Source organism: Chaetodon trifascialis, chromosome 3, assembly GCF_039877785.1.
Source record: "Chaetodon trifascialis isolate fChaTrf1 chromosome 3, fChaTrf1.hap1, whole genome shotgun sequence".
Lineage (NCBI taxonomy): Eukaryota > Metazoa > Chordata > Actinopteri > Chaetodontiformes > Chaetodontidae > Chaetodon > Chaetodon trifascialis.
In genome coordinates this window covers 2,189,237-2,204,576 of record NC_092058.1, presented here as the reverse complement: position 1 = coordinate 2,204,576, position 15,340 = coordinate 2,189,237, and the positions used below count along the sequence as shown (strand labels likewise).

The following is a 15,340-nucleotide window of genomic DNA, read 5'->3' as shown; positions in this document are numbered from 1 at the left end:
TTTTGTGCAGTCTGAGCAAAAGAATTAACATTTGCCTGAACATTTACCTTATCAGGTAATTAAGATTGTATACTAGTCCTTGTAACATCCATCAATATAACACTATTAACAGCAAATGAGGTAATATCTGCTTATATTAGTAAGAAATAATGCTTGCTGGATTCCTTTAGAATACAATAAACAAATGTAAACAAAAAGATCATATGATTATTTTAATTAGGATTTCACATGTTATTCCACTCAGTATGTATATCAGTGCTTATTTTTAATGTCAAAATAAAAGTGCTTGCAGGATTCCTGAAGAAAACAAATGTAAACAAAATCATCAGGTCCTCTTAACCTGGATTTCACGCTACTCCAGTCTGTGTCTATGTCAGTGCTTATTTTGTAATGTCAAATAAAAGTGCTTGCAGGATTTCAGAAGAAAAAATTATACAAATGTTAACACAATCATCAGGTCCTATTAACCTGGATATCACTTCATTCAAGTTTGTATGTATGCCTGTGCTTATTTTTTAATGTCAAGGTTTTTGTGGAGGAAGGCGAGCTGGTCAACATGTTCAGCTTTCAGGGCGTTTCTCTGTGCATTTACTATGTCTCCTGTGGAAGAGAAAACTCTCTCCGCTGAGACGCTTGTGCCAGGAATGCACAGAAAACACTTTGCTGCTCTGGATAGCTGAGGGTACTCTTGTTCGTGTTCTTTCCACCAAATGAGAGGATTTTCTGGGAGTGGCAGAGGTGGTTCTCCACTAAACCTCTTAACCTCAGCTGCAGCAGCATCATGTGCAGACTTTGGTGTAGCACTGTCTTTGGCAGAGGCAAACGTAGCTCCAAGCAAGTCAGCCAATGCACATGAGCTCCTTGATCTCTTCATGGGAGGCAGGGGTGGGATCAAACTCCTCTGACTGGTCCTCTGGCTGGTCAGTCTTCTCCACCAGAGTGTCTGCTGCCTCTCGCTGAAAAACATCACAGCAACAAACAAAACAAGTATTAATTTTACAGTACGTTTAGATTAACTACCACAACATAATCTGAGCCCAAATTCACCCTGCACATTTCTATTTTTATACACAAATATACAAGTGTTAAAACAAAATCTTTCATTTGTATTTATTTACCCAAATACAGTAGTAACCATTAATGCAGTTAATAAAAACAAATTCCCTATTATTTTTTAAAATTTATTTACTTACATTCTGTTGCTTCTGTATGGTAGCCACCACAGCATCAGTCACTTTGGAGTAGGTCTCTTTGGCCTCTGCATCAGAGAGAAAGGGTAGGTCCTTAAACCTAGGATCAAGAGCTGATGCCATGAGCAGTGTCTCCCTCTCATTGGCATATCTCTTCCCCAGATCTTGTGCTATCGCAGCCTTAATGTCCTTCACTGTCTGTGAATCATCCAGGCTGGTTTCTGTGGCCATGACAAGCTTGGCATGAAGAGGTGCAATGATGGAAAGAGTGGGTATGCTGTCCTCTGACATCACTAAAGTGGCATCCTTCATCGGCTTGAGTGCCTTGAGCACTTCCTCTGGACATGTGATATCAGTATCACTCAGTGTGATGAGGTCCTTTTCATTCCTTCTGACTTCTGGTGAAAGGAGTGCTGCATGGATGGCTGGTTGTTGTTCAATGACTCTGTCTATCATGTCATAAGAACTGTTCCATCTTGTGACGGTGTCTGTTATCAGTCTGTGTTTTGGAAGCTGCAGCGGGTCTTGTTTGTGTTTTAGCTGGTCGCTTGCTACGTCTGAAAAAGGTTGTGACACGCCTGATCCTGCCGAGTAGTTGAGCCACTGTTGGTAGTTTCAGTGCTTTCTGTGAGGCGAGATTGAGGATGTGTGCAACACATCAGACATGGGTCATGTCTGCAAGTCCAGCCGCTACAGTCATATCTCTCGGCTGAGCTAAGAGAGTCCACCACCTTTGTTTTCACCTCATTGTACAACCTGGGAACAGAAATGTCAATAATGTGTTGTCTGGAGGGTATGGTGTAACGAGCCTCCAATGTGTTTACCATACTACGGAAACCTGCATTCTCCACAACAATGAGCAGGCACATGTCTTTGCAAATAAAATTAAGTACTGACCGAGTTATTTTGGTTGCACGAGTTGAGGTTGGCGGTAAATATGATTGAACTTGGTTGAGAGTGAGCTGAGAGGGAGCCACTTTTAACGTTACCGCTTGCTGCTCCGTTAGCTGCACATCAGAGTGGTGTCTTGCCATGTGTGATCGCAGGTTCGTGGTGTTGAATGAGTATTTGACTATCACATGGCATATTTTGCAAATGGCATGGCTCTTATCCAACTCTGTAGTCCCTTCTTTGTTGTGCAATCCAAAATGCGCCCACACTTCAGCTTTGTAGGCTGCAGGAGCTGGTCTAACCGTCTCCTCCATCAGCTAACATTAAGCGCACTAATGCTAGCGGTATGCGCCGCTGCCGCCTTCTTCTCTCTGCTGTTGAGTTGGAGCGGAAGAGTTCATACTGCCATCTAACGGTTGGGAGTTTAAATACAACACAAAATAATCGCTGCCATGATGTAAACTATTAATAAATATTGAGACTGTGTTTTTGAATATCGATACAGTATTGTAAAACATAATATCACGATACTTAAGTGTATCGATATTTTCTTACACCCCTAGTACCAACCCTGAAAAAACATTTCGACTCCAGATTTTGACCAAATGTATAGTTACTATATTCAGCAACTTGCACAGCAGTATCTCAGAAACACTGAATGACTTGACATACTGTACAGCTGTAATGTGACATGCACATAAACATATATACATTTAGATTCCCACAAATATATAACAGCTGTGTGTCTGACTGAACTTTGTCTTCATGCTGCTCAGAATGAAGGGACTCAGTAGAATAAAGGCAAGGAATTCACAGGGTAGGTTGCAGGGACTGAGAGGTTTGCTTGTGAAGGGTTCACCTTCGTACCCTGGTTGGCTCTTTAAGGTACCTTACACAACAGATACCTTTTCAGGTACTTATTGAAAGTATTGTCTCGTAAGCCATAGATAAAGGGACTAATGGATCGTGGCAGGATCTGTACAATAATATAGGAAGCAAATAGGAAGTCTGTGTAATTTTTAGGGGATAATTTCTGCAGAGTATCTGTCAACTGGGGGGCTGCATATGAAGCCATACAAAGCAGCAGCTGAAATCCATGGAGGAGGATTGTGTTTCTGGCTTTTTTAGCATCTTTGCAGCATGTTTTTGCAGTGAGGAGGATCTTAAAGTAAATGTAAAAGAGAGTGATCCAAACTATAACCAGAAACACTGAATATGTGATATCTCTCTTCTTGATGATGAGGGGATTTGGGAAGACAGTTTGCCTGAGGCAGAACACTTGAGAATGAAAGTCCAGAGGCTGTGTGGCCAAAGTGATGAAGAGATCAGAAAGAGCAGAAGACATGCTTATTGTCCAGATTAAACCAATCAGCATTAAAGTTCTCTTGATGGTACAGATCTGCACATGGCGAAGGGGGAAGCAGATGGCGATGTAGCACTCCACCGCCATGCAAGCCAGGTTCAGAGGAGTGTTTTCAGTGGTGAAAACAACAAACAGGATGAAGGTGCAACAGATGGAGACATTTATTTTGTAGAGGATGTAGCTGATGATAAACATGATGAGGGTCAAGGTCACTTGGATCATGTCATTGACCACCAAGTGAATGAAAAGTATATACCGAGGATTCATGTAGAAGATCTGAAGGGTGGGAAGAAAAGCACAAAGGATATGAGAAAAGGTTTTAGGTCAGAGCTTTAAACATGAAACAGGGATATCATATGCTCAATGCTGTATATGCTGTAAACGGGGGGTTTCGACCACCCAGCATTTGCCAGTTGCTGATCAGTCAAACTTAGCTCACTGCCAAATACAACCCCAATTCAAAAAAGTCTGTGTAAATTGTAAATCAAACAGAAGGTGATGCTAATCCTTCTTTATGTTTAATGTTTGACCTCATCTGCTCCATTGATTTTTGTAAATACCATGGTTCACTGGTAACAGGTGATAGTATCATGACTGGGTGTTAAGGGGGCATCCTTGAAAGGCTCAGTCGTGAGTGAGGTTCACCACTTTGTGAACACATGATTGTGTAAAGGATATTACTACTTATTTCAAAGAAACTCTTCATAAACGTGTCAACACATTTTTTTTTGTGCAAATGATTTAATTCTATTTTTATTTCCTAACTTTTTTTTTTTTTTCTTTTTTTAAATCAGAGTTGTACCTTTAATTTATTTGGATCATGATTCTGATGTAAAGGCTTATTAATGGTTCAGCTCGTCTGCTGCTTCTGTCCCCCAGCTCAGCTCCTTGCCTGGTTACAGACCTCTGAATTGCCGACCACATCTCAGTTTTTTTGCAGTCGTCCAGAAAAATCAGGCTTGCGCCCATCAATGGCTAGTTGTACTAAATAACTGACCAATCAGAGCAATGAAAAATAGACTGAAAAATGGCCACAAATGTTGAAACAAGCTTTAGAGGTTAGGCGACTTACAGAAAGAACTCTTAAAGCTTCAACATGTCTTCTGTAGTCGTGAAAAGCATTACGTGAACTTCTCCTTGCAAGTGTTAGCATTTTGTATATCACTTTCTCCTCATCAAGACAACAAAAAGCAAAATATTCCCACAGCCCCCACACACCAAGAGATCACTAATATGAGCACAATGCAAGGCCGAATTACTAAAGTGAAAGGAGGAGGCAGTTCATTCTGATCATCCAGTCATACTTCAAGCATCGTTCACATTCAGATTTCTGATTGAACTAAACCCCAAGAAATTCCAAAGTAACCCAAACTTTATACCTACAAATGTCTCTTTTGAAACCAATGTGTGATTTAGAGTACTTCCACATTACAGCTTCCTGCAGAGCTGCTGATCATTTCTTCACTAAATTCATTAGTGTTTACATGTCAAAGGTATACTAGACCTGGTGTTTGCAGAAGGTGTGAATGAGGCCTGCATTGATGTAGTTGATTAAGATCCCGAGAACCACAACAATCACATTCTTGCTCACAGCTTTAGTGAAGGAGTCTCGATACTGTGAAACCACAGTCACGTTGGCAGATGATATGTTCATCTCTTGAAGCTGAAAAGAATGAGACAAGAAACAATGAATGCTCTTCAGTTCTAAGTGGATGTTTACAGAGATTATAGACTCCAACAAATGACCTCAAAGACATCACTGACTTTTAAGATGACCCCTTCTTACAACACCTTTTGTGGAGAACTTTCTGAAGATCAGAAACATTTTGAGCAAACGAAAGTCGAGCAATACATCTAATGTTTTTAGATGGACGGTCAGATTTAAAGCAGCAGAATTCATTCAGAATGGTGGATTTGTGTCAGAGGAAATGACAGCAGAGCATCATCAATATACATTTTGATTAATGATCATTGCAATTCTTATGAGTTGTAAAACCTCGGGCGTCTGTTGGTTGAGCTACTTTTCAGATTAGATTCATATCTGTAATAGTAGAACACACAGAGCTTTGAATACTTAAGACAAAAGACTGGGGAAATGTGGACTGCTCCTAAAACACCTGTTTTTTCACGTTCCACAGGTAAACGGGTCCGTTGGATCAGGTAAAAACATCATGAAAGGCTTGTTCACAACATGAGAACCTGTAGCCTTCTCATATTTCTCAGTCAGCTTCACATTATTAAATTCTATCAGCACCAACAGGTGAATTAGTGTTTTAAACATTCATCTACATATTTTTATCTACAGTAAGGACAGGGAGACTGAGACAAAGACAGGACGGCTAATAAATCCATGATTGGATTTCCATTTAGTTCTCAGAGCCCTTGAAAACTTGTATTTCTGCTCATCCTTCATGTGTGCTTCATAATTTAATGTCAAAAGGGGCAGCAGAAAGGTCAGAGAAGCGAGCAGGATGAATCTGGATGGGAAAATGAAAAAAGCGATGCGAGCCCCTTCCTCATTCCCACCACTGAGGTGCCCACGAGCAAGGCCTTTAACCCTCCTCCAGTGGAGCAGCTCGAGGAGACAACAGAGAATAGACTTGTAGATCTGGTATATAACTAAAATTATGGTGGATAGTGTTTGGAATAGTTTTTCCAGATTGTTTGAGGGAACTCAACAGAACTGATGTTGTGAGCGAAAAAAGCTTTTATCAATAATCCTGCAAAAGGCCTCTCAGTTACAGCAAGTGAAGAAAGAAGTCCTGACCTCAGCCAGAAGATCAGAGCATCAGCTTAAAAAACAGCAAAATGACTACATCAGTCTTGTAATTGAATTGACTGTATTAAAATCATACATTAAAGAGGTAACAAGAGGTGTTCTTATTCAGTAACTGTCAAGTCTGTTCACTTTCCAAACTCTCAGAGAATCTTCATGTTAAAACTGAGCACAAATTCAAAAGTAAGACGCCTTTTAAACATCAATCAATACAATGAACTCTTTCCTTATCAATATTGTTGTAATATCAGCCTAAAAGTCGTGCCTTTCTGCCCAAGTTTCACTTTCGAACAAGTTTCTTACATTGAACAGTTGTCAAACGATGCTCTGCGTATCAGGAAAAGGAAAATCTAAAATGTTAGCAGGTAAAAAAAGATTTGAATTGAACTTCTACCATCGAGATAAAAGATCAGCTGAGTCAAAGCGAAGGTGAGAGGCATCACTTCCCAGCAGGTGGTTCTTACCTGAGTTCACGCATTTAGTCCAAGTCACCAACAGTATGGCTCCAGAGAATCTCAGACTTTATGCTTTATGTGTCGTGTGGTGACCAACGGCACACAGTTCACTGAAATGCATAAGCGTGTGTGTGTGTGTGTGTGTGTGTGTGTGTGTGTGTGTGTGTGTGTGTGTGTGTGTGTGTGTGTGTGTGTAGATGGTAATCTATGAATTTTTGTCTTTTTTTTCTTTTTACAAGCACAAATGTACATTTTTAAAAAGTAAACTTAAAATCAGAGACCTCAGTGTCCAGAAACATCTGACATGTTTAAAAATCCACACTTCAGAATCAGAAAGTTTCATTTAATGACTTGATTTAGAAATACAAAAGGTTCAGTACAAAGTCAACTGGAAGCATTATTTGAACATATGACAAGAACATGGAGCAGCTAAAGAACTTTCACATCTCTGTTGATGTGTTGATATTTTAATTCTGTATTGTTTGAAATGTTCTGATCTGATGCTGAACGACAGCACAAAGTCTGAGTTAACTTTATTTATTGAACTCATTAAAAATAGTTTTCTCGGGTCGCAAAAAGAAATATGAAAGTTCAGCAGGACAAACATTTAACAAAAAAACGTGGAAACTGTGAGTGAAATAAAAAGAATCTGTTTCAACACGAATGAGGAAGAGAGATTAAGAACATGAACAAGCATCCAGTGTCATCGCTAATACACATTTGGGCCGGTACCAAAGAAGTATTGAGCTTCGATCACAGCCCTAAAACAAAACAAGAATGAACAAAGTCAGTTTGTGAAGTTGTGAACAGAGTAAAGGAATCAGTGGTTCAGTCTTAAGATCTGACTGACATGGAAAGCATTTGAAAGTTTTGGAAAACCCTCTGTATTATAATCCATGAACTGCTGTTGACTGCAGGCTCACTTTACAGAACAGATACCTTTTCAGGTATCTCCTGAACGTCTTGTCTCGTATACCATAAATGATCGGGCTGATGGATCGTGGCAGGATCTGTACAATAATGTAACAAGCGAACAGGGAGTCTGAGAAATTCTTAGGAAACCATTGCTGGAGAGCAGATTTTAGCAGTGGTTCTGCATATATGGTCATGCACAGCAGCACCTGAAAACCATGGAGGAGGATTGTGTTTCTTGCTTTTTTAGCATCTGCGCTCGCAGTTTTTGCAGTGAACAGAATTCTGAAGTAAGTATAAAAGATAACAAACCAAACTATAACCAGATACACAATATAGGTGATATCTCTCTTCTTGACGATGTGGGGATTTGGAAAGGCAGTTTCCCTGAGGCAGAACACTCTGGACTGAAAGAAGTCCAGAGGCTGTGTGGCCAAAGTGATGAAGAGATCAGGGAGGACAGACACCACGCTAGTCGCCCAGATTAGACCAATCAGCATTAAAGTTCTGATGGTACAGATCTGCGCATGGCGAAGGGGGAAGCAGATGGCGATGTAGCACTCCACCGCCATGCAAGCCAGGTTCAGAGGAGTGTTTTCAGTGGTGAAAAGAGCGAGCAGGATGAAGGCGCCACAGATGGAGACATTTATTTTGTAGAGGATGTAGCTGATGATGAACAGGATGACGGTCAGGGTCACTTGGATCATGTCGTTGACCACCAAGTGAAAAAACAGGATGTAGCGAGGATTCATGTAGAAGATCTGGAGGGTGGGAAGAAAAGAACGGATGCTTTGCTGTAGAATTTGTACTTTGTCAAATTGAAATAGCATAAGATCTAAACACAAAATGCTTGTATCCTGAAAAAATTATGCATGAAACAGCTTCTCAAGTAAAACACCATCACTGATCACATCGCATCAGTTTCACAAGTGGTTTTCTCCCTGTTAACCTTTAATGACTGATATGAGTGAACGTTTATCAGGTTAATGCTTGTAAACCAGGACCTCCAGTATTTGGACAGAATAACTTGTAAAAAATACATTTAGCATTTTTAAATCATCAGATATACATTTAATCGACACTGACATCTTGTTGAATATCTGTTGCTATGTAAATATAAGTCTGAGACCAGAGTTGGATCGGGCCATCATTCATTTAAATATTAATTTCTAGCATATTTTATTAGTGTTTGCATGTAATTAAAGGAATGTCTCACCTGGTGTTTGCGAAAGGTTTGAATGAGGCCTGCATTGATGTAGTTGACGGAGATGCTGAGAACCACAACAACCACATTCTTGGTCACAGCTTTGGTGAAGGAGTCTCGATACTCTTTAACCACGGTCACATTGGCCGATGACACGCTCATCTCATGAAAAACATGATCGGGGATATAATTGATATTTGACAATAATTGAAGAATAGAAGGAACTGCATTATTGACCCACAAACTGTGGAAGACCACAGACGGTTCTCAAATTCAAGACTAGAAATTCCCTGAAAGAATAAACACTTATTTGATGTTATTTAAACCATTATTATACATTTTGAATGTTTTCTTATTAGAAACAATATTGTCATGAAAACTACTGTTTGTTCAGCTGAGGAAAACTTTTATTTGAATGTCTTCTAAATAGGGAAGCATTACACTTTTTTTAACAGTTGTTAAAATATATTTAAAAGTACAAACTTCACAACACACTTGTCTAAGTATTATATTCCATGAGAGCATCACTCCTCATTACTGCACTGTTTGATGTGTGGCAGTGAATCTAAGATGTCCTCTATCTAAATGGATCATGATCATTTCTACACTCACTTTTTCTTTTACTGATCTGCAGTATTTCTGCAGCGTTAATCATATTTGAAACCACCCTCAATATTCTTAGTGCTGAAACATCTGAAGCAGCTGTTGGACATTGTTCAGAGTTAAAAGCTGTGAACATTAATTTCTTCCCAGCAGTAAGAAAAAGAAACACTCACCTCAGGTTCAGGATCAGCGCCTCAACGTCAAAGATCAAAATCAGCGTTTGGTCATTTGAAATGGAAGTGAACGCATGTTAAATCAAGCCTGTAGGAAAAGAACATGATGTGTGCTCATTTAGCCACTTTCACTCTATGTTGTCTGCATCCTTTCATAGCTGTGATTTAAATCTAATTGTATGTAGCTGTGAAATTCAGGGTTCTTGACACCGCATGAACATTATCACATTGTTTTATATTCAAATCATTTTTTTCAGAATTGGCCTTAATGTCATGTTTTGTCCAGTTCATGTTTGAGTTTTTAACCAAACTTGTATCTTCTTGTTGCTTCGTCTCGCAGACTGAAGATTGTGTTCTGGTGTAAAATGTCCTGCAACAGAAAAAAAGAATCGCATTAAACTTTTACCAAGAAGAGAGACCAATGAAACATTATCATTGCATTCTGTAGACACTGACGATACACAACTGAGCAGCCTGGTTCCAGCATGGTTACAGACAGTTTACAGTGCAGTACAGCTCAAAGCCATCGGAGCAACATGAATGAAGTGATAAAAAGGCAACATCACTGTTAATTCAATCCTTCATTAACTTCTCCTGACATGTTTCAAACCACAAACTGCACAGTACTTACCTTATTAATGCACTGAGACCACAGAGCGATGACTTTATATATGGTTTGACTGACAACCATCCAAGGACTCATGAGTATGTGTGTGTTTGTACTGTTTCTACTGTGTGTGTGCGTGCGTGCGCGTGTGTGTGTGCTTTTACGAGTATGAATGTAATTGTAGAAAATTGCAGAAATAAACTTTCAACTTTGTATCTCATTGTACAAAAATCCATTATTTTTTTATTCAGTCCAAAAATCATCAGTTCCAATAGTCAGTCCAAGTAGTCGGCAGGTCCAGACTCAAGGACCCACACAACAACTGAATGGATCATTCATTCATGGCACCCAGAGGATGAAACCTTCAGACTTTGGCGATTCTTTGATTTTTCCTCTCATTTTCCGCTTCTGTTGAAGGGCGGCCCTCAGGTCATTGAGGTTCTGGGGTACAGAGTTATAAGCCTCTACACAGCGACTCAGCTGATCCCAAAGGTTTTCTATGGGATTCAGGTCTGGAGAAAGTGCAGACTACTCTATTTGAGGTACCCCAGTCTCCAGCAGCTGTTCCCTAATGATGCGACCTCGATGAGCTGGAGCATTGTCGTCCATGAAGATGAAATTAGACCTGTGTTGTTCATGCAGAGGCACAATGACTGGATTAATGATGTTATTCAGGTAGCATGAGCTTGTCACTGACCCACAAAGTGTAGGGCAGTTCTGTATTGACTGGACACACCTGCCCACTGTAACACCACCACCACCAAAGGCTCACCTGGTGACAACAGTGGCTGATGCATAGCCCTCTCCTTCATGTCTCCGACATCATTGGCGGCCATAATTTGTGCTTAACGTGAATCGACTTTCATCAGATACAGCACTGAGGCCCACTGGTCCCTCGTCCACCATCCGGCCCATGCAAGACGATGACGCCTGTGCCTGGTGGTGTGGTCAGGTACCCTTGCAGGTCGTCTAGCACGCAGACCATGCTGATGTTGTTTCGAATGGTCTGACGAGACACTTGAGTGCCTCTCACCTCCCTTAAATGTGCCTGGAGTTGAGTGGCATTCATCATCTGGTTCCACAGGGCAGTGTTCCCAATGGACGTCCACTTCTGTGCCTTTCTGTGACTCTTCCAGTCTCTCTGTATCTCTGTTGCAACCTGCTGATGACACTCTGTGACACTCTGAGCTCAGTGGCCACTTCCCTCTGAGAACATCCTGTTTGAAGCCTCACAATGGCGAGGTACTGTTGATCAGTTGTTAGGTGTCATCTTGGTCTCATGATGTCAGAATGTGAACAGCATGAAGAGGATTGTTTAAATACCAATTCTAATTGAACCAAGAAATTTATTGGTGGATTCATGGATCAGACACCTGTTGTGAATTTTGTTGGTCAGCTCGTTGTTAGAGAACGGCAAGTTGTGCAAAAAGTACTGAAACATTGAACAGTTGGACATGTGCATTCAAAGGTTTAGAGAAGGTCAAATTAAGTTCACCTGTAAAGGTTATAGAGCATTTTAGGGTCATCCTGAAATTTCACCTGAAAGCCAAATATCCCAACCTTTTTGTGAGTAGTGTGTGTTAAAAATCCAACATTGGCTCTATTACACTGTAACAGGTCACATCCAAACAAAATCAGATTTGATTTGATTTAACAGCTTGCATTGTGTAATTTACTACTCAGGCTCTCAACCTACAAGGGGTCGCCTTCTTGATATTAAGGGTCAAAGAAAACCTTTTTTCAAAAAGTACAGTTGACCTATTTGTCAGCATTTCATTCAATTATGTGGAGAAAACTAAATGAAAGTGCTGTTTGTACAGATTAGATCAGGGCTTCTCAAAGTCCAGACCTCGGCCCACATCTGGACAGAATGGCTTCAGACTCAGTGATCATTAACTGGTGGCCCAGAGGACACATCTGTCCTGCAGACATTAATGTATTCAGAAAATGGGCACATCTAACATCACTCACTGCTGCAAGAGGTTGAGTCTGACCTGACAGTGATTGGCATCCCGGAGCAACAAGCCAAAAAGTTTGTGATTTATGGTTCACCCGTTTCTACTGAAACAGATTATTCTCCAACTCTGTCCTTTTCACTCGTGGACCCACCATCAGAGCGCCCAGCTCCCAGGTTGGTCATTACCTGGAGCTGACAGCAGTGCACGGGCTTGACTGCCTCAGTTTGGTGCTGACCCAATCACAAGAGATGTGAAGTTAATTAATGGCATGCTATTTTGCTGTTGGCGATCAATTAATTCAATTCTCTGCCAAAAAGAGAGAGAAAAGCTGGTATCTGTCTCTGCAGGTCTCTAGTAAACCCATTCAGGCTGAATGACAGTGGAAGTGGCTTTGAAGGGAGGCCTGAAGGGAGGACGTGGGATTTTTAGGCTGGATATCTTCAAAGTCTGGCTTACTCTTGTTGGTTTCTCCAATGTTACCAACTGCAGCTTTAACAGGATTACTCAGTGACTTGGAAACACTGACTGAATGATATACAGTGGTATAACGTAGCACCGGTGCTGTAGCACAGACAGATGCACATCAAAATCCAAGCGGCGGTCTGCTTCACCGGGTTTTTGCGAGTGATGGTTCACTTGACGAACATGAGCTGAACTGAACTGGCCACAGCCTGTCTGAGAGCGAGTTCAGGGAGCAGCGAAAGCCCACCACTGTAAAGGAAACTGCTGTGCTGGATTAGTAACAGACGACAGAATGAAAGCATCATTGGAAAATGGAATGCAGCCCCGTGTTTGTTTTATCTCAGTTATCTTGTTGCTGGAAGTCATGATTGCAAACCAGATTTGATCAGTAGGCCAGCCCTGTGTTCAGTGTTGTTATTGTTATGTGTTAGTCAGGGGTCTTCAGTTTACTGAGGGACCCTGAAGTTGAGGTATTGGACCCTTCAGGGAAAAGGTTGAGATCCACTGATTTAATGTATCCTCCAAATTATAACCTGGCTCTTGTAATGGAGTGAAAGGGAAGTTAGGCCTCTGGACTCGACTCTGTTCAGATATTTTGTCATGACATCACTCAGTGCTTTGATTCCTCCAACTTTTTCTGTTGAGAAGAAAAACTTTTGTTTCGCAGCTCAACCCCAAACTTCATACAAGACTGAGGAAACGTACTGTAAGCAGGACTTTGTTGCACCTTCCCCAGGAAGGACTTTTGGGACCTGCTGACATTTTCAGAAATCCTCAGTGTATTCAGGAAGGGAGTCATGCTGCAGGACACACAACGAGCAGCCATCTCCTCAACCCTCATTAGGCCCATCAGTAAAGGTCACACACACTGGGGTGTCTTGTTGTGTAGCATCCAGCATGCAGCGCACACTTACAGTATCAAAGGGATTTATTAGACATGTCCTCTGAGAATGTCTCATCATTGTCATTCAAGGAATCTGCAATTAGGAGTTCGTTAGCTGTGATAGTTAAGATAGTTCACTTCAAATGGCCTTTTCAGTCACTGAAAAACAAGTTGCAGCATATTCTGTGGAGACGTTCGCTGACATTAACAAGTGTTAATTCCTCTGTGAACGTATCAGCTGGGAATCGTCAAGGAGAAGAACTTTGATCTGACTTGTTTGCTCTTTTATGAACTTTACTATGAAAACAGTTTAGAAACCTTCAGAGAAATTCAGTTTGTTTGTGATGATCTCAACTTTGCCATGAAGTTGTTGCATCATTTCATATTATTAAAGCCACGAGGAAAAATGTGTGTTTGTGAAACATTTACAGCAACTTCAGGTCTCTGTGTTCAGCTTAGAAACAAATCACAATACCTCAACTCAGGCTGTTTCTACCATGTAAGCCAAACAGTAGACATCAGGTTGGCAGTGGAGGGGATCTTTAAGCTCTTTGAGGGGTCTTCAGGAGGCTTCGGCCCCTCAGTTGCATTAGCTCTGTTAACACCACATGAGCTAGCATTAGCCGTCTCACCTGCTGGGAGGTCGTCGTGTGACTCGGCCTCCTCTTCGTGCCTCTGCTCTCCTCTGGAATCAGCCAGTTGCTCCTCTGTCCGGACTCTTTCCTCCTCTTCTTGGTTTGACTGTTGATTTTATGAGCAGCGAGCAGGATTTTGCGTCGCGCTGCCGCAGCCATCAGTAACGTTACTGTTGAATAATAAATGTGTTGAAAGCTTTTGCAGCAGCAGCCTCTAGATTTAGTCTCGTCTCTCTTTTTTCTGCTCCACCTTTATCCATGTTTTTGATTTGAACTCTGCTCTTTCTGTCTTGATTTCATTTGATTATTTCCTGTTTGACCTCTGACATTACATGGATGGATGGATCCATTTCAGGGGTGGGGGTGTCACCGGGGTGTCATAGTTCAGGTCCTAATGCTTAACCAGTGCTTATTCTAACTGTACGGTGCTTGAAAAGTTTTCATACTCCTTGAACTTTTCCACATTTTGTCACGTTACGGCCACAAACATAAATATATTTTATTGTAATTTTATGTGACAGACCAACACAAAGTGGCACACGATTGTGAAGTACAAAGAGAATTATACATGATTTTTTTTTTTTTTTTTTTAACAAATAAGAAACTGAAAAGTGCAGTGTGCAAAAGTATTCAGCCCCTTTTCTCTGAGTGCAACCAGCCGCCTTCAGAAGTTGCCTGATGAATGATCGAATGTTGACCTCATGACTAAATAGAGTCGACCTGTGTGTAATCTAACCTCAGTACAAATACAGCTGCTCTGTGACGGCCTCAGAGCTTTATTAAGAGAATATTGGGGAGAGGTTGTGGAGAGGTTTAAAGCAGGGTTAGACTATAAAAAGATTTCCCAAGATTTGAACATCTCTTGGAGCACTGTTCAATCCATCATCCAGAAATAGAAAGAGTGGCACAACTGCAAACCACCAAGACACAGCCGTCCACCTAAACTTACAGGCCGAACAAGGAGAGCACTGATCAGAGATGCAGCCAAGAGGCCCGTGGTGACGAACTGCAGAGATCCACAGCTCAGGTGGGGGAATCTGTCCACAGGACAACTATTGGACGTGCTCTGCACAAATCTGGCCTTTATGGAAGAGTGGCAAGAAGAAAGCATTGTTAAAAGGAAACCATAAGAAGTCCTGTTTGCAGTTTGCCAGAAGCCGTGTGAGAGACACAGAAAACATGGAAGAAGGTGCTCTGGTCAACACTGCACATCACTCTGAACACCATC

At 41.2% G+C, this 15,340-nt stretch overlaps 2 protein-coding genes across 2 annotated transcripts; both read right to left on the bottom strand.

Moving 5' to 3' along the window:
• Positions 1-2,961: 2,961 nt before the first annotated feature.
• On the bottom strand, positions 2,962-5,098 carry LOC139329218 (odorant receptor 131-2-like). Its single transcript, XM_070959407.1, has 2 exons — positions 4,949-5,098; positions 2,962-3,720 (listed from the first exon to the last, which is right to left on the bottom strand). The coding sequence occupies exons 1-2, from the start codon at positions 5,096-5,098 to the stop codon at positions 2,962-2,964; spliced, it is 909 nt and encodes a 302-aa protein (XP_070815508.1).
• Positions 5,099-7,562: 2,464 nt separating this feature from the next.
• Positions 7,563-8,953, bottom strand: LOC139351659 (odorant receptor 131-2-like). Its single transcript, XM_070993648.1, has 2 exons — positions 8,804-8,953; positions 7,563-8,348 (listed from the first exon to the last, which is right to left on the bottom strand). Exons 1-2 carry the CDS (start codon positions 8,951-8,953, stop codon positions 7,563-7,565), a joined length of 936 nt encoding a protein of 311 aa, XP_070849749.1.
• Positions 8,954-15,340: the final 6,387 nt, after the last annotated feature.